This window comes from Pundamilia nyererei, unplaced genomic scaffold (assembly GCF_000239375.1).
Source record: "Pundamilia nyererei isolate P.nyererei 1_Seehausen unplaced genomic scaffold, PunNye1.0 scaffold00002, whole genome shotgun sequence".
Lineage (NCBI taxonomy): Eukaryota > Metazoa > Chordata > Actinopteri > Cichliformes > Cichlidae > Pundamilia > Pundamilia nyererei.
The window spans coordinates 7,719,164-7,737,621 of NW_005187403.1; the positions used below are offsets into that span (position 1 = coordinate 7,719,164).

Sequence of the window (18,458 nt, forward strand, 5' to 3'; positions counted from 1 at the left end):
GCCAAATTATGTCTGTGCTTGGACTGTGAATAGTAATTAGATGTGGGCATCCGTGGCAGTTTAGCTGAGTTGATCGGTTTGCGTTTAAAGCAGCATATTTGCATCTTTTAGTTTTAAAAAACAGCTGATTTTTATTTTGTTTTTTTCAAGTCAATGATAAATAAGTCTTTCCAAAGGACGCAAGTTATCTATTTTTTAAAGAAATTTAGAAAATAGGCAATCACCGGTTGCTATGTAACTGTGTGTAGTCCTTAACTGGTTGGTGAGGGGATGCCGGTGGAAGTTGCTAAGTGAAACTGGTTGTAAAGAGTTATGCAGTGCTGCAGCAATAAAGAACATGTCAACGTGTCTGCAAACGCTTGGCGACTGCTTGCTAAGTGGTAGTGAAACTGTGAAAAGTGTGACACAAAATGGGGGCTGTTCATCTTCAAAGTAAAACTTGAATTTATTGAAACGTGGAACCAGGAACCAGGCAGAGAGCTTTTACTGCAGTGGTGAATATTCTCCTTAGACTGAGGGCTTAGCATGGATGCGCTAAACATCCATAAATCACTCCTGATGCCCATAAAACCAAAGGATGGCATTTCTTTTACTCTATGGTTGTTGCGCACATTAAAGGAACACAATAATAATATGTTAATTATTTCTTGGTTATTGCCCAAGCTAACTGTACGCTGGCTGTTTTAGCCTGCAGAGATGAGTGGTCCTCATTTTCTCATTTAAATCTTGGCAAGAAAGCAAATAAGTGTTAACAAATGTTGGACGGTTATGTTCTGATCAGTCCGATTAATCATCAAAATAACTCCACTGACCGTTTGATCCTAACATTCAATAATGGTGAAAAATGAGCATTATCATAGCCTTTGAGTTTTGATAATTAAGTTTTAAATGAATACAAACAAGAGCATTGGCTACTTCTACACTTGAGTTAGTTTTATTTGATGTATTTCTGTGTTCCAGGTTTTTTTTTTTTTTATTTATTTATTTTTTTGTCTAATTCCACCTGATGTTTTTGAGGCGTTGAACATTTATAAAACAACGTAGACACGACTGGTTAAAAATAAAGAATGATTTGGCATAATTCAGCACCATAAAGCAACTTTACAGTTTCTGTGGAACAAAGCGAAAAGAAAGGCAGTAACTAGCTAGCTAGTTATTTTGCACATTATTCTTTTGACAGAAAAACAACAAAACAGACAGTTTAAAAAAAAATTAAATATGGTATTGACTGACAGCAAATTTGTCTTTTTAAATATGTTGATATGACAGTCACACCTGACGAGAGCATTTTGTTGGCTATTGACAAACATATGTCGTCTGTATTTGCACGTAGACGCCGCTGCCCTCGGGTATGTTTGTCTGCCTTTCGGTCTGGCTGTCTCATTAGATTTGCTTGGTCCTAGATAAGCGTGCGTATGCAAACACATTTGTGTGTGTTTGTTAGTGCGAGTTTGGACAAGGTCCCCATAAATACCCTAAGGTGTTGAGGAAACATGAGCGTATGTGAGTGCTTCTTCAACCGTGTAGTGACTGTCTGATGAGGCCCCTTTACAAGCAGACATCTACAGTATGCAACACACATGTATAAAGCATAATTATCCACCCTTGTTTGGATGCCTCCTTCCTTCAGGATCTATTGTAATGCTCTTTTTTTTATTTACAAACATGCATAAGTGGACATTTTATATGACTGAAAATCAAATGGAAAAATAAAGAGATCGGTTTGCCACGATTGCATTTTCTTAAAAAAAGAAAAAAATTGTGAGTACAGCGGTTATATGAGAAAATGGCCTTAAAGTTAATATAATAGAAGCGAAAAATTCAAAAAAGTCAAAGACATGCTCATGCATGGGAGTACGAGGTCAAAAAATAAGCTCATCTACACAACAGCACTCTTTTGATAGAGACTCAATTTACTGCTCAAGGGTACATGGCAGATTTTCAGCTCGATTATTTAATGGGAATTTTGAATGAGTGTTTTCCTTGAAGTGTCTGACACATAGTCTGGGTCATAGACTTTAAAGACAGAACTGGTCAGCTTTTCTGATATTGTCGTTATCCTTGAGCTTAGACTATACTAACTGGCTGTGGCATTGGTTCCCATGTCTACTATCCACGTCTCCGTGTCCACACAGTGTGCTGTAACGAAAGGGAACATGTTGTATATTTGGACACACACACATATATACACACATAAGTCGAGTGAAATTTTGTCTTGAGCACAAGCTCGAACAAAACTACACAATTAGCCTTCCCCTTGTTTTGAGTGGTGAATATCTTAGTCATAGGTGTTTTTGAGCAGTGGAGGAGATTTGTTGGAAAGAAGGGCTTTCCAGCCTGCTGTTGTCTTACATCTCTCTTTCACCTTCAAGTAGCACAGGTGAAATTGAAAAGCAGATGTTTGACAATGTGTTTTCAGAAATTAAAGCAACTTTAGTAGCGTCTGTTTATTTATTTCTTCACATATTGCCATGTAACTTTGGATATGTGCCACACTGAGTATTGTCTACTTATCAGACGGAAGCTCCATGGGCTGTCTTTTGACAAACGCATGCCAACTAATAGTGTATGGCTTTCCATGTTCTTATTTTCAGACTCCTTGGCTTGTTGTTTCCCTCCAAAATGTTGGCATTTGTGAGTAAGATTTAAAGTGTTGGATTGAGTGTGCTATTGGGTCTTTTATTACCAAGCAAAAGGAAGGACATTCCCATCAGTCTATTCTCGTGCCTGTCGGTAAATGCTAGTATGCTAAACTAAAATGTTTAACATGGTCTGCATCATGCCAGCTTAGCTTGTTTACATGCTGAAGGTGGCATTTAGCTTAAAGCACTGTTGTACAGCCGTATAGAGCAGAAACAGAATAATGAGGGGTCTCTGAAATGTAAATATACTTTTAGGCTCTGCACTGCTAGAGCTTTTTTTTTATTGTTAATTCTCTTTGATTTGAGGTTGGCATAGATGGGGAGTTTAAAATGTAGACCCGATGAGCAGCAGTTTGCTGCTTGTTAGCAACTTGTTAATAAAATCTCAGAAAGTAGTCGCTGTAAGTAGCTGATTTTTGTCAGAGCAACACCTAAGCATCCCTAAGATACTCATTATGCCCAGGTTTAGGCTTCACATTGGTTTATGCAGAAAATAATATATGAAACTGACACAAAGCTGCTCTGAGGCCTTAAATTGTATATGAACAAGTATAAAGTATATCCATTTTTCTTTTAATAGTTTTAATGTTAAGTTGAAATTCCTTCCTAATTTTCCATGTCTGGCCACTTAACATGACCTTACACGCCAGCTAAAGCCCGTCATTGGTTTTGAGAGATGTGACATCTGAAGGAAGGGCTGCTGTCTCATTATGCCGGCTCCTTTGTTTCCTCCATCGCCGGCTCTCATCTGCTCCTGCGGTAGTAGCGGATGTGGCGGCGTAATTGAAAGCAGCCTGCCCTGGTGTTACTCACAAACCCTCGCCTTAACTTGGGGAGGTGTGGAGGCTGAGGTAGCTGTAAGGAGAGACAGAGGAGAGGAGAGAGCTGACGAGGGGAGGAGAGGGCCCTGGGGTGGGTTAAAGCGTGTTTTTGTGACAGGCATCTGGAAACAATGCAATTTGGCCGAGCCTGGCTGTGGAGAGAGAACTAATGTTTGTTTAATGTGGGATTGTCCTGGACGTATAATCGCTCTCTTTACGAGGGAGAGACCGAGAGGCGGATATGAAAACGTTGTCAAACTGCCCTAAGCTGAGAGTTAAAGCTGGGTGCAGTCTGCTTCTGTGTTAATGTCTCATCTTTCCCTCCGTCTCCTCTTCTGTACCCCCCTTCTCCCTGTAGATGTCTGCCTCTTGGTTGCTGTCTCTCTCTCTCTGGTATATACACACACAGAACATGCCCCCTGTCCCTGAATGTGTTTGCGCGGCTGCGTCTGGTTAGTATCAGGGAAGACAGAGCGAGGGGTTGGGGCCCTTGAGCCCCCACCCCCGGGGGGAACATCCAGAGGCTCCCAGACCAAGAAGGGCATCTCTCGTGGGATCCTATGGTTACCTCTGAGTCTGCATTTTTATTCTTATTTTCCTGTCTCATCCACTGAGATATGCCGAGGACATGCAGTTTGCGGTTGTACATGCAAACAAACATAAAAAGATGGAAGTATGTGTTGCATTGTTTGTCACTGTTTATGCTCCCAGCCAGTAATGGTAATGTTACTTCTCTGCCTCTTAGTCTGTTTACTGTTGCACATTTCTGGGAAAAGACTACAAGCGCGCGCACACACACACACACACACACACACACACACACACACACACACACACACATTTACATGCGCACAGACACTGCCAGGAGCATGGTGGACCACCCTGTCTATGTGTTTATGTGTCCTGGTTGAGTCACATTCTGTGATCTCTTTTTAATAGCTGGAGTAGACACATGCATTAGCTTTGTAGCACCATTCCTCTTGTTTAAGAGGAAAGCAGAGCCCGGGGATATATCAACAGATAATAAACATTATGCCTTCTGTTTATTATCAGGGCTTTCAGGAATGTGCGGATTTCTTAAGAAGCTACAAAATGATTTTTTTTTTGTGCAAAGTCCAGAATCATTCAGTGATGCAAGCTGTTAACTAGAAATTGTGCTTCTGAAGCGAGCTATTATACAGTCTGCGATGTTTATGTGAGTGAGTAGTTGTAATCAGTCAAGCAGCATTAATGTTTGTGCTGACAGTTATTGTTTAGTTTATTTGAAGTGGCCTCACTGCACATTTTCTTTTTTTATTCGCTTGTTTACGATGTTCTACTGCGTTAAGTGTGTTGTAGGCTGTTTGATGATTCAAACATAGTTCACGTGTAGATGGAAAAAGATTTGTAGCCCGAATGTAAACAAAGGGATGAAAATGTGTAGTTTCATATTTTAGGGTGTTACTTTAGTCAATTAGTATTCATAAACATTAATATTAAAAGTGAATTAACACACAATAAAAGTTACAAGCTTATATACAATACTGTTCAAACGTCACCCCTCATTTCTTTATATTGTAGCCAGGCTGTCATCATTTTTAAAGTGTTAATGAGAAATAGTTCAGCTCTGAAAACTGAAAATCTGCAGCATCATTCATCCAAATTTCAGCTTTTTGCTTCAAATCATTTTTAGTATGTGTGGAGGAGGTAAAACAGGAAGTGTCTACAAATTAGAAGAAAGCTTGTCTAAATAAGTTCAGGCTGTGTTGAAGATTAAAGACGGTCATGGGAGCTTATTTATACTGACTTGTAAGCTTGTTAGAATTGCACAAACTCAGTTTTTTTCTTTTAAACTGTATTTCCATGTGTGTGTACATGTTTGAAAAAAATCACAGTACTTATTTCTCTTTTTCCCAGCAAAACATAAAGAAATGAAAGGGTGGTTCAAGACTTTTGCACAGTATTGTTGCACACAAAAAAGACAATTCATGAACCATTTATTACACTAGTTCAGGCATGCTGCTATCAGCAAAGGTTGACCCCAAAGGATTATTTATAAACTGGTAATAAGATGATGAGGTCACAGAGGACTCTCACGTTATAAATTGTTGCACCAGGGAGAAGACTGAGAAAGTGAGACCTCTTCACATCCTAGCAACCTTAAACCACACAGCACACTCGAGCTTAAAGTTGACCAGATGAGACGGGTTAAACATAGATGATTGTTTCTTACTTTCAATTCAGAATCCCAGCTCAGTGACGACTCCAATCCAGACCACTTAATCACTTTGGCTAATGTGACGGGAAAACTTGATATTTTTTAAACTGTATTTTTATAGGTTTTACAGCTTTTCCTGCTGATAAAGACCTCCCCACTGCCCCATGTTATGAAATGCATTCTGCTGTTTATAAGGCTTTATTCAGACAGGTGTTATAGTTCGATTAAAACAAGAAAAGGCAATTTTTTTTTTAATTTAACCAGGAAGATCACCATTGAGATTAAAAACCTATTTTACAAGAGAGACCTGGCCAAGATGGGCAGCAGCAAGTGTCTCACAGTTCCAAAAATTACTCAATTAAAACCAGGTAGCAAAAATAAATGAAAACTATCAAATAAAATAAAATAAAATAAAATTCAGCAGTTCATCACAAGGTTGTTTGTCACCATATGTGTAAGTCACACATACAAACAAAGATCTGAGCACTCTTCTATAAATCCAGCACAGATTATAACAGATTATTTCAGTCTAACAACAACTAAGTAAACTATCAGTACTATTTGCTGATCTTTTATAGGCCAATTAATCAAGTGTACATTCCTGGAAAGTTATGAAAGATAGAAAAAATATATGTTGCTCATTTTCGAGAGGACTTCCTCATGCGAATCTTTAAGTTCCAAATCTGTTACTCGGATGGACTTCTTAAAATCATCTTAGCATGAGCTGGGTTGTGTCATAGTTTAAGGAAATATAAACGTAGGACACCAGCATTTTTTTTTTTTTTAACTGAAGTCCAATTAAGAGTTTGCCTATAGGAGACCAAGATAAATGAGATCTTTTAGAGTGGTGGTCTTTAACTGCTCCAAATGAACTCAACTTCAGGCTCCAGGCTGAGTAGCTAAGCCTCTAGTGAAATTGAACATAGAATAAACTAATCACATGTAACAAGTAACCTCTTAACCTCTCTGCCATGCAATAAGTAGCTCATTATCTTCTCTTCTCTGTCTCATAAATCTGTTACCTTGCATTCCTCTCATTAAGGTGCTTTCCTGCTGAGAGGTGAGAGTTAGCTTACACACTGACTCCACAATTTGGTCTCTGATCTTTCAGGAGTTACCCCTCCCTCACCCCCTCACCTGCCCAGTAACAACGACGTTAGGCCCAGTTATTAGTTTACTATTATTCTGTTAGCCCGTCTCTCCATATATGTGCCATCCTCTTCTCTTTTGTTATCTATCACTGCCTCTTTCAGCTGCTATTCTCAGGCAGTAGGACTGCCACCCCTGCAGGCAGCAGGTGCTCTGGGGTCCTAATGATCCGCTGCTTCCAAATGGTAATTAGGGCAGCCCTGCTGCATCGTGGTCCTTTCGCGATCGAGGCACAGCAAAACAGAGCACAGCTCGTAGCAGATCAATTAGCACTGCCTACCTATCTCCCAGAGTGCTGTTGCAGCAGTTGGCGTCATCTTTTTTTTTTTTTATCATTATCACTCACGTCATAACCCACATGACCCACAGTACTGCCTTCATTCCCCACCCAAGCCGCCCCGCTGTTAGCGCTAGCCAAGTCTCAGAAAAGTAGTGTGCCTATTTAATCAGGATAAGGTATATGGACGCCAATACACGGGATCCTGCCGTCACAGAGAGCATCCAGCATAATCACATTGTGTTGATGCTGCTGTTTTTCTTTAGGGTCCAACTTTGTCGCCACACACACACTTTTTTCTCTTTTTCTCTGTGTGCATCCAACAAAGGATGTTTTGTGGGTATGTGAAGCTATGGGGTAATGAGAAGCTGACCTGAGCACAATGCTCTTCAAAATGGTGTGATTATGACATGGCTGTGGTACCATAATGCGGGTCAGACAATGACCTATTTTTAAAAAAAAAAAAAAGCTCCCAAAAGACAAGGGCAGGCTGCTGCTGCTGCTCAGCCAGTCTGACCCTCTCTGTCTGTCCACGTGGCTTTTTTTCCAACTCTTCATCCTTTTCCTCCACTGTGCTTTATTCAACCTGTAGGTGTGGCTTTTCACTCTTTCTGTTTGTATCCTCATGCCCTTGTCTTCATCAGTGCTCTTTCTTAATATGTCTGGTTTGTCTGCCCTGCAACAGCCTACAGTGAGCAGCAGGGCCGGCCAGGGAATCACTAAGCTATTGGTTTAATGATGCCAGCTCCTACTTTACAGGGATTTTCATGTCTATGTCTCTAAACACCCTGTCCGCACTCACAAACGCTCGCTTAAAAACATGTGTGGGTATGATAGAAAGGACGGGCTCTGGCTTTCTAGTCACTGCTTGCATCTACAAACTGTCAGTTGTCAGACACAGCAGAGGTCACCACGCCTGCAGATGCGACACATTTACACTCGGTATGTTTAAGAATTAACAGCAGAATTGCACAGAGTTGGGGAAGGGTGAAGGGTGCATATAAACGCTTTGCTTTCCAATAGGGTTTCTGTGAATGGTGATGCAAGTAAAACAGGACGGGATCATTGAGGCTAACGATATGACTCACCTATGTTTTCCTGGGTGGAGAGAAGACGAGAAATAGCAGCATGAGTGGCTGTGACCAAACGACAAGGCACAAGGTTGGAAAACGATGTATGACTAAGAGAGAATAAGGCAAAAAGAGGAGGGAGAGGTAGGTAGAATATGCTGTCAAACACATGTCAAGTGTTTTTTGGGGGGGGGTTTGTTTGTTTTTTCTGGCTGAGGATGCAGTTTGAAGAGACAAAAAGTGCAAAAGGACAGAGTGGGAAGTGGAAGAGGAGTCGCCGCCAAGATATTTAAATCCTGTCTGGGTTTCAACCAGACCGTGGACCTCTTAATCTCATCCACTTGACAAACATACACACAAGGCCAGGCAGACGTCTAGCTAGCCTATTTTCATGTGACCTGAATTCCCCAGTGTGGCATTTTTTCCCTGCCAGACTAATCTCATTAAGCTTGGTGCAGAGCTGGAGAACAAACACACCAGGCATCCTTCACTCCTACTCTGCCTCCCTCTCCTGCTTTTGTCTCCTCTTCGTCACGTCCGTTTTCTCCATCAGCTAGCCCCCCTACCCCCCATACTCTCTTATCATCTATGCTACCATTTTTGTTGCTGTCCTCCTCCTCCTGCCTCCACATCCTCCTACTCAGTTTTCTCTCTTATCTGTCCCTGCTTTCTGTCTAATTATGGCCTGCCACTGCGGAAAAGAGTGGAGCAAGTATAGCTAGGCAGTGGAGTCGAGCTCAGAGAGCCACCTCTGCTTCCAGACGCACAATCAATCCTCATTAGAGCTGGCTCTCCTGCCTTCCTATTGCCTCTCCACGTCTGCCAGTTAAAGCTCAACACCTTCAACCATCATGCTTGTGGAAATCAGTGCAGCAATGTTATTGGATGTGTGTCGAAATAACTAGAGTTTCGTTACCAGTTGCATTGATGGTGTTCACAAAATCTGAATGCATTGTTTTCGATAAAGATCATAAATCTAGAACTGTTCAATCCTTCTTCATCATTTTGCTGGGCTTGATTTGCTTCTGTCAGAGAGCTACACAGGTCAGCAAAGCTGTTGGAGAATAGGATGGCTTACAAGGTTTACAGTCTTTATTTGACAGCAAAGTGTAGAGCGCAGACAGGAAAGCAGGGAGAAGGAGCAGGTGGCGGGGGGATGACATGCAGGAAGTGGTCTGGAGTGGACTCAAATCTAGGCTACCCCTGCTGCAGCCTTTGGGTCACACGCTCAGCGAGCGTGGGTCACACGCTGTGGCGTCCGAGCCTTCTTTTTCCTTGGTTCTCTTCCAGTCAAATCGATGCACATTGCTTTGAGCAACCCGTTTCCATGCCTGCGACCCACCTGTGATAGTCGGCCACATCACTGGACAAGAATGCCTTTCAGTGCTGGACTTCAGCATTTCTGACACTTCTGACACAGATTCCAGCATCGCCGTTCACTGTGAAGCTTGTTTGTAACACCTCTGTAACCTGCAGCAGCTGGATTTGCCTGGTTTAAAAAATACATTTGGTAGAAAAGTAATCACACCGTAAACAAAAAATAATAAGATACATCATTCTGAATTAATTTTAAAGGGTTGCCCTAGTAATTACATTTTCAGCAGCGCAACCAATAATCTGTAACCCATTATATTTCTAAAGTAACCTTTTTCAGTGCACAAAAGAACACAGCTATTTACTGTTATCTTAATCCCCCGGCTTTTTTTCAGGGACTGATTATGTGTATTAAAAAAAAAAGCATCACAGCAAGCAAAGTTATTTATAAGATAAGAACTTCTCTCAAAGCAGGGCACCGAAGATGGAATATAAAATGCTACCACATGCAGTTCTGTTACAGATGATTTGCCCAGATTGGAGGTAGACTCGGTGGCCAATCAGCTCGCAGCAGGAGTCTCACCATGTTGCTGTTTCGAATCAGATATTGCAAATTCTTGGTCAAAACAGGTCATCAGCAGAACAGTGATGCAAATGAATCACTAAGCATAAGTGTGCTGTGGCGAATATAAAAGCTCACGTTGTGCCCGGCTCAAGAATGAGACCTTGTGAAATATAAATAAATCTTCTTTTTCTTTTTCTTTATCAGAAAGCTTTGCTATCTCTGCTGCCTATTCTAATGAACGTTACAGGAATTTTACTTCAAGCTGAAATGTGGCAGCGTGTAAACCCAGAGGAAGTTTCTAATGAGTAACTGTCTAAGGCGAGGCTTCCTGTAAAGCAAAGACAATGATTAAAGGTTTTCAGACAGACAGGCTGAACTGGTCAGTTAAATGTTTGGAAAAGTGACGTTAAATATGTTTTTGACATAGCATTCATATATTTATGCACCATTGCCGACAGAGGTACATGTGAGAACACAAACGTGTGCTGCTTTAACCCAACAGATTCCTACTTAAAGGCTGGATGGTGTTGGGTTTTGGTGATATGCTGCATACTTTACCTACAATACGCAGCATTTCCTAATAGTACAAACGTGACTGAAACTGCCTATTTCCTGCTACTGTATGTGCTACATGTGAGAAAGGACAGCTGTGGAAAATATCCTAATGCAGGTCGCCCAAAATTGCCCAAAGTTCACGTATGAAAACCACTTAAAATGACGCATTTCACACGAGACATTTTGACAGTTGTGAATAGTAAGGACTGTATTCAGCATAACTGCCTGCGTTTCACTGTCACTGTCATAGTTTCTACATCCACATAAAGGACTGAGGTCATATTATCAGCATTATATCATTAATTACATTTTTGCTGTGGCGCAACTAAAACAAGACGGGCAAACTTTAGCTGAATAAACATCTTGTGATAAATGCACACTACTGAGCATTATTACACACTGAATTCATAAACACTTTGGTATAAGGCACACCTCTTTCTCCTCTCACCCCTCTGCTGGTTTTTGCAGACATTTCTTGGTTTGGGTAGTTTTTGCTAGGCACTGGGAGATCTTTTCATTGAAATTTCATGTCATGTTATTCTTACATATAGCAATAGTAATTATAATACTTTTTATATATTCAGACAACACTGCAAAATGAAGAATGTTCAAAATGAAGCACACATATTTATTCATATCTGCTTGGAGGCATGCAAGGATCTTTAAAGATCCAGGATCCGAACTAAAACCTGTCAGATAATCTACGTCGCGTGTTACAGTTGTGGTCAGACTACCGATGGACTGATTTCATTAGAAGTCCATTGCATTAAGCTAAGCTGCTTTGGATGTCCCTGACTCCTGCATTCTCTTAGTTTGCATTTTGTTGTTCTAGCTGCTTCTTCTGAGCTGCTTACACAGGCGGCTCTTTGACTCTGTTTGGCCTAACATAGATGCTGTATACTGTATATGTTAAAAAAAATAAGTCGCTGAGCAGATTTTTAGAATTTCTTTTTAAGCAGTAAATTTAAGTATTTATAAGGCAGAGACCATATTTTTGTCTTTTTGGGGAGTGAAGAGAAACTGATACTCGTGGTTAGTAGTGCTTGGTTTAATTGAGATGAGTCACGGTGCTATTGAGTTATATTTTTCTGGTTTCTCATTTATGGAGCTTATCTTGCAATATCATCAAACGTAGACGGTAGATTTTGTAACGCTCTGCCCACAGCTGTCACACCATGGGAAATCAGTCATGAACTCTGTTGACCAAAGTTTTTATCTCTCTGTAGATTATTCATTTTCCCACGCTCTCTACTGTTTTCTTGTTGTGCGCCACCATTGAACACGCCAAAAAGACGTTATCTCATCACGGTGGCGTCTGTCTGTCTCTCTTGTAGACGGATTGTTGTGAATGAAGTAACTAAAGAACAATAAGCCAGATTTCTTAAAGCATGCCTTTTTCCATTAAAAGCAGGTTGTGTGATGAAACCAAACTCCTCTAGCTGCATAGACTTCCGTTAATGATGAAAGCCATTTTCAATATCATTAAAGGCTACAAGTAGGCGCATGTTTTACGAGTTACCACCACGCAGATTAAGGTCCAAGGTTTCTGTAGCATAAACACGCTGATAAGGTAAATGAAACCGAACTTTAAAGGTTGACAGGTGCAGACATCTTTATCATCATTTAAAAACATCAGCGACACTGAAAACCTTTCTCACTATGTAGAAAGGATTCTCCTACTGACTGCTTTAATTGCAAGTTATTAAAAAGATTGTTCATCTAATTAATAACTGAAGCTATTGAAAGTAAAAAGAGTGGCCAAATGCTTCACACTACTCGCGCTAAGTACAAAATGAAGGACTTTTTCATTTGTACACTTAATTATGAACATTTTGAATGCAGGGATAATGAAATATAATTTTTTTTTATTTACTTTTATGGTTGGATGTTAAGATTAATACCACTGTCATACGTATGTGATCACTGTGACGCTTTAGTCCGCAGCTAGCTCTCCTAGCTTATCTAGATTATCATAAAGGCTGAAAACACGGAGGCGGTAGTTGGACCGTCTCCAAAGCCAACAAAATATTTCTGTTGCACCCGCATCTCTCAAGCTCACAGATTGTGTCTCTTGTTTAATCTGCACAAAAACAAAACTATAAAAATAACAGATTGCCTTTGTAAAGGGGGTTATTTGTTGAACTGTTTCTTTGGAAGGACAAAAATAGCGTTTCACCGCTCTTGAGCAAAAGGAGCTACTAAAATTGAACATCATATTGCTGCAGTCACAGTAATAGTGGGAACAACCACAATTAAATCAACTATAAGTCAAAGAACCTGGAATCTTATTGGCTTTGAAACTGTTGCTTCAAAGATGGGGACCAGGTCTGCAACCACTTGCAGTCAGCTGCCATAAAACTGCAATAAAATGCAGTCACGAAACGGGGATGATATGTGGACAAGTTGACAATTACATGCTGTCAGTTTATGATAATGCACTGGTTAACGCTGTTTACATACGCACAAATGCAAATTAAACAGAATTGACAACCTACATTGAGAATCCAGTCAGAAGCTGGTAGATCTGAAACAAGAGTTCTTTCTCAAATGGTGACGTATGTGCTGCACGATGCTAATTTAACAACAAAATAAGAGAGTTTTGCTTTTACTTAGGAATATGACGGGAACCCACTGACAACCAGTAAAATCAAGTCCACAATTATAAAAAGACGTGTCCCAGACTAGTTACACTCATTGTGGGAGACCGACTCAGACTGATTGCAACACGTTAGCGAATTGGCTCTGTTAGTAAATTAAATAACAGTCATCTTGCAAACCTTTATCAATCTGTCTGAGAATCCGACCGGCATTGTTTGGAGACTGGAGGTCGAGGGTGCAACATGCTCGATCTCCGAGCGACCATTTGGCCGCCACAGCTAGTTGGAGTCACACAGTGAGAGAAGAAAGATCCTTTTCCTAGCTGGGAGGAGGTCGTCTGAACCTTCATAGATATTACATGTTATCAATCTTGTCTTCACCAAAGGGCAACTGTGCATATTTTTCTAAAATGTCAAACTTGTTTTTGATGCTGCTTTGGGATTTCAGTTCATTTCTCCAACAATCTCTTGTGTTGATGTTCACATCGGGAAATCCTTATTTATGAACTTTTTGGGTTTATGTGTTGAGAAGCCTAGAGTTGCCGTCTTTGCCACACAAGGAAACACAGGCCAACACGACCTGATATCTGGTTTAAAAGATCACCCTTCTGTCACTTGCTAAGACCTTGGCTGACATTCATGCTTTACTTTTTTGTCCTTCCTCTGATCCCTGCTGCCATTTCTGCCATCTGTCTGTTACCCCCTGCTGATCGTTCTATCAGAAAACAATCATTTAAAAACAATATAATAAGTGGAACCAGTCTAGTGGGAAACCAATTAACCTTTACATCCTCCCTCTCCCTCCAGGCCCAGGACCTGAGTGTGATTGAGGAAGTCATCCGCATGATGCTGGAAATCATCAACTCTTGCCTGTGCAACTCTCTACACCACAACCCTAACCTGGTGTACGCACTGCTCTACAAGAGGGAGCTCTTTGAGCAGTTCAGGACGCACCCGTCCTTCCAGGACATCATGCAGAACCTCGACACGGTCAGTCTGTTTGAGGGTTGTTGTCTTTTTTTGTTGTTGTTGTTTGGTTTTTTTAAACTAGGAATCGCACAAAGCATCACAAGTGAATTAAGAGAAGCCTGACAGTTTTTTCTGCAGTGTCCTCTTTGTCTGCTCAGAAATGTTGAAAAAGCCGGGCCAGAAGATTGCAGTCAGGCAATAAAGAATGAAAGACTTAAGTAGTATGATTGAATTAATCAGTCCACTGGTGTCAAGTATCTGCACATTACATCTCAAACATTCAATGAGTATGCGTGGTGTATAAGTAAGAAGGGACACGAGAAATCTGTCATTCACAGTCACGTAGAGAAGGGAAAGAAAGCTTTGGTGGGTATGAGTGTGTGTGTGCAGAGGATGGGGGTTGCTGCATACATTGCCACAGGCTTTTACAGTTATCCATAAGTATGAGGGAGGCATGCCTAGGTAGAATCCCTCGGTTAAGTCAGTTTCCCCGAGGCTATTCAGGATGCGAGGCGGCTTTTTTGCTCTTCTAAAATAAGCCCATATGGGGGAGGCCTTCTGAGTTAATGAAGAGATTAGTATTAGATAGATGTAGACACACATAGTGCATGAACTCTGGTGTGCTTGAAATCTTTAAAACAGCCCACACTGAGAAACAAAACTGCCTGTAGAAGCATTTTTTAATGTTGCTCTGACAAAAAAGAGCTTTAAAAGGAATTTGTAATAGTTCTTTTTTTTGTAATTAAGGAACACCAAACATTTCTTCAGGGAAAAACTTAGAAGAGCAGTGGAAACACAAAAAATACTTTCTTAGATTTCTTCTTTGAGGCTAAACCCAGAAAGCATTGAATAATTTTTAATTCCAGAGAACTACATATTTAAAATGAAAAGTTTTTGACATTTTCTAAGTTTTTTTTCCCGCTGACAATAAGCAGAATTCACCCAGCTTTGCAAATCATCTCGATTTATGATCAGCTGCAACTCTTTAAACATCTCATTGTAATGGCACCAGTCAAGCCAGTCCAGTCCAAAATTAAATCTACTCATTCTTCCAATTATAGCCACTTTTTGTCTGTCTTCTAACAGGCTTAAGTGTAATTTGATAAACATACACTATCATAAATACAATGATTATTTTAATGCTTGAAGCCTGAGGTTTGGAACACGTGGATATGTGCCAAATGCTGGGTGGTCCACGGCTGCATCTTTACTGCAGCCATCTTTAGTTGCTGCTTGTTTGTAAGTCTCTCTGCCTTTTAGCCCTCGATCAATGAAACTTAGGTTTAGGTCAGCTGACTGACTCATCCATCGAAAGGACGATTGCAGTTTATTTGAAGTGTCGTGCTAACGTGGCACTCTAAACTGAGAAGGTGCCCGGGGCATCTGCGCACAATGTCCGCTCCAGTTTGAGGCAAAGTCACAGACGTGCAGATCTATGTTTACAGTAAAAAGCTTTAAGGAGACCCGTGCATGTATTGGCAACCTTTACCTGGGGTGAAATGGCACCAAAAGAGCATTATGGAAAGCGTGTGTGATGATCTGGACCATGATGCGCTGCAAGAGGTTGAGCCCTGGCATGTGGAATGTACACCTACTGCATACTTTAACACGTTGCACACTACATACACCTTTTCAGAAAAGTAAGCAAAAGTATCCCCTGGTGGCAGTAACCCATCTCAGCAGGCTAACGCACCCCTGCCCCACCGCAGTGCTTGTTTAAGATTTAAAGAATACAACAACAGACTTCAAGGTACTAACTCTGTCTCCAAATTCCCCAGTTCTCGATCTGACTGAGCATATCTGGGATGTGCTAGAAAAACAAGTCTGATCCACGTAGGCCCCACCTTGCAACTTACAAGACTTAAAGGATCTGCTGCTCATGTCACGGTAGCTGATACTGCAGATCCGAGTTGTTTTTTCTGGTCCAATATTTGGTAGGTGCCTTAATGTGGCTGGTTTATCTGAATAGTGTGTGCTGTGCTGTATCCTTATAAAGAAGCATTTACAGAAGCGAGTTACTGTTGCTAGGAAACATGGCAGCCCATGCACGTGTTTAAATGGCCGTTTATGGAAGCGGCAATATTTTGCCTTAAATGAAACCGAGCTGTCGACGTACTGTAGGTTCAGCACCGATTCCTCTAACGTCATGTTCAAACCACCTTTGGAACACTGACCAGTGTTGTTGTTTACACAGCTGAGGTCTCTCAGGCCTACGCGTGTAGCATGATGCCATTTTGTTCCTAGATCTTCATATTGCACCCGGTGTCATCATATCGGGTGTGGCTGCTGAAATATTAATGTGACAGCTCCAAACAGGGATTAGAAGAGTTGGAGAGGGTCGTGATGGAGCTGGGACTTGACATTAAAGCTCAATGAGAACAAGGTCCCGTGTGTGTATTAGGAAACACAGACAAGAGTGAATATTGATTTTTTATTTATTTATTTTTTGCTAATGCTACCAGCTGATTTATACTTACAAGTAGAACAAAATGGAACAAAGATATCAATAACTGCATTAACACAAAACCTGACGAGAAATATTTTAAAATAACCATTTATTTTTGAGGAGATAATCAACAAGAGTTAAATTTCATCAGCGAGTTGTATTTTCTTCTATTTTATTGGATAAAAAGTGGATTTTGCTTTGGACACTGCCTGCTTTATCACATATGTTTTGTTAAGACACTTAACAATGACCATTCAAACAAAAGAGACATCTTAATTTTGTGTCTACGCTTGAAGACAACTTGGCAAAGAACCTTTTTTTTTTATTATATCTTTAGACAATCTGTTACTAGCAGCCTGTCACAATTCCCCCACATTTCCTTAGTTAAATCTACAAAAAATGCCTGATATAGCGTAGTTTCACAAGCATAAAATAACAGTTTTTGCACCAACATATTGATTTTCAAGCTTGTAAGAATTATACAAACTGTGCTTTTGTCTTATATACTATATTCCCATGTATGTTTGCACATTTCAATAAATAACTGCACCTATTTCCCATTTTCCTGGCAAAACATGAAAAACTGAGGACACTGTATTGGTGGTAATTTGTATTTAAATTCTGTGTTTACCCCTAAATACTCCAACTGTATTCAGTCCAATTAAATTTTATTTCTATAGCACCAAATTACAACAACAGTCACCTCAAAGCACTTTAAGGCAAGCTAAAAGACCCTATGGCAAGTTTGTGATTGGCTGTTTCCTCCCGTTTGACCTTTAGGTTATTGGTTTCTTCAGTCAGCGTCTGGAGCAGGCTGGAAGTGACCTGTCTGTTGAGAGAGTTCAGGAGGTCATCATGAAAGGAGCCCAGGCACTGCCAAAAGACAGACTGAAGGTAATTCACTCACACAGACACACAGGCAGCGGGGCGACAGACAAAGTGGAAGAGCGTGGAAAGCAGGAGTCATAAAATGTGGGCTTTGCTAAAAGGTTAAAAAAGAGAAGAAGAAGAAGTGGTACATTTCTATGCATGTGAAGAGAGTCCAGTTGAACAATCGAGATGTTTGGGATTGGGATATGGACTCGGGCAATGGAATGATGGAAGGAGGCCTTTGGGAGTGGACACAAAAGGCCAAAGCCCAGTTCTCATTAGCATTAATGCCCATCTTCGTTCCATTTCTGCTTACCTGCTACATGTGAACATGTAATGACATTTCAAGGAGATGGGATGGGGGGACGGCTAACGGCACTTTGTCATGGGTACATCAGATTGGGGGGAGGGGACGAAGGAGACATAAATCTGCCACCATGCCTCGTTACCCAACACTCCTGGCGGGTTCTCTAACCCTTTCCCTTTCCAATGCTCCTCCATTAATCAGTAAGGAAATATGTAACCAGCGGTCTCCACAGCAGCTCGGAAGCTCTTAATTGCATGTTTTATCATGTGTTTCATGTTCCATATACTTGGCTGTTGGCTGCAAGCCATTTGTCTGTGGAAGAGGGATGGTGCGCGGCCATGAGTCCATGTTCTCTCTCTCTGTCGTGCTCACAGCGAGCACATCAGAGCACTAATGTAGCGACCATGAATTCACAGAATTACCCACAGAGCCATGTGGATAACCCTCATGTCCTTCAGCGAGAGTGCTGTACCTGTGGCACAAGTCAATGTGGGTCATGAGTGTGTGTGTGTGTGTGTGTGTGTGTGTGTGTGTGTGTGTGTGTGTGTGTGTGTGAGAGAGTGAGTGATCGCCTGTATTTGTGCATGTCTGCTGATGACCATCTGACTAAATGGCAGTCTACGTTTTTGTGCAAAAGTGTTTTTGAGTCTCACGCTGACTCCACATCAGAGTGCTTTCC

The 18,458-nt window shown here is 41.0% G+C and overlaps 1 protein-coding gene across 3 annotated transcripts in view; it reads left to right on the top strand.

The window, feature by feature from the left end:
* dym (dymeclin) overlaps nucleotides 1-18,458 on the top strand; it is a 62,203-nt gene that overhangs the window by 35,401 nt on the left and 8,344 nt on the right. For all 3 annotated transcript variants that reach the window (XM_005720369.1, XM_005720368.1, XM_005720370.1), the window contains exons 15-16: nucleotides 13,995-14,177; nucleotides 17,383-17,496. In XM_005720369.1, coding sequence (XP_005720426.1) covers nucleotides 13,995-14,177; nucleotides 17,383-17,496 — 297 coding nt within the window. The remainder of the gene's footprint in view (nucleotides 1-13,994; nucleotides 14,178-17,382; nucleotides 17,497-18,458) is intronic.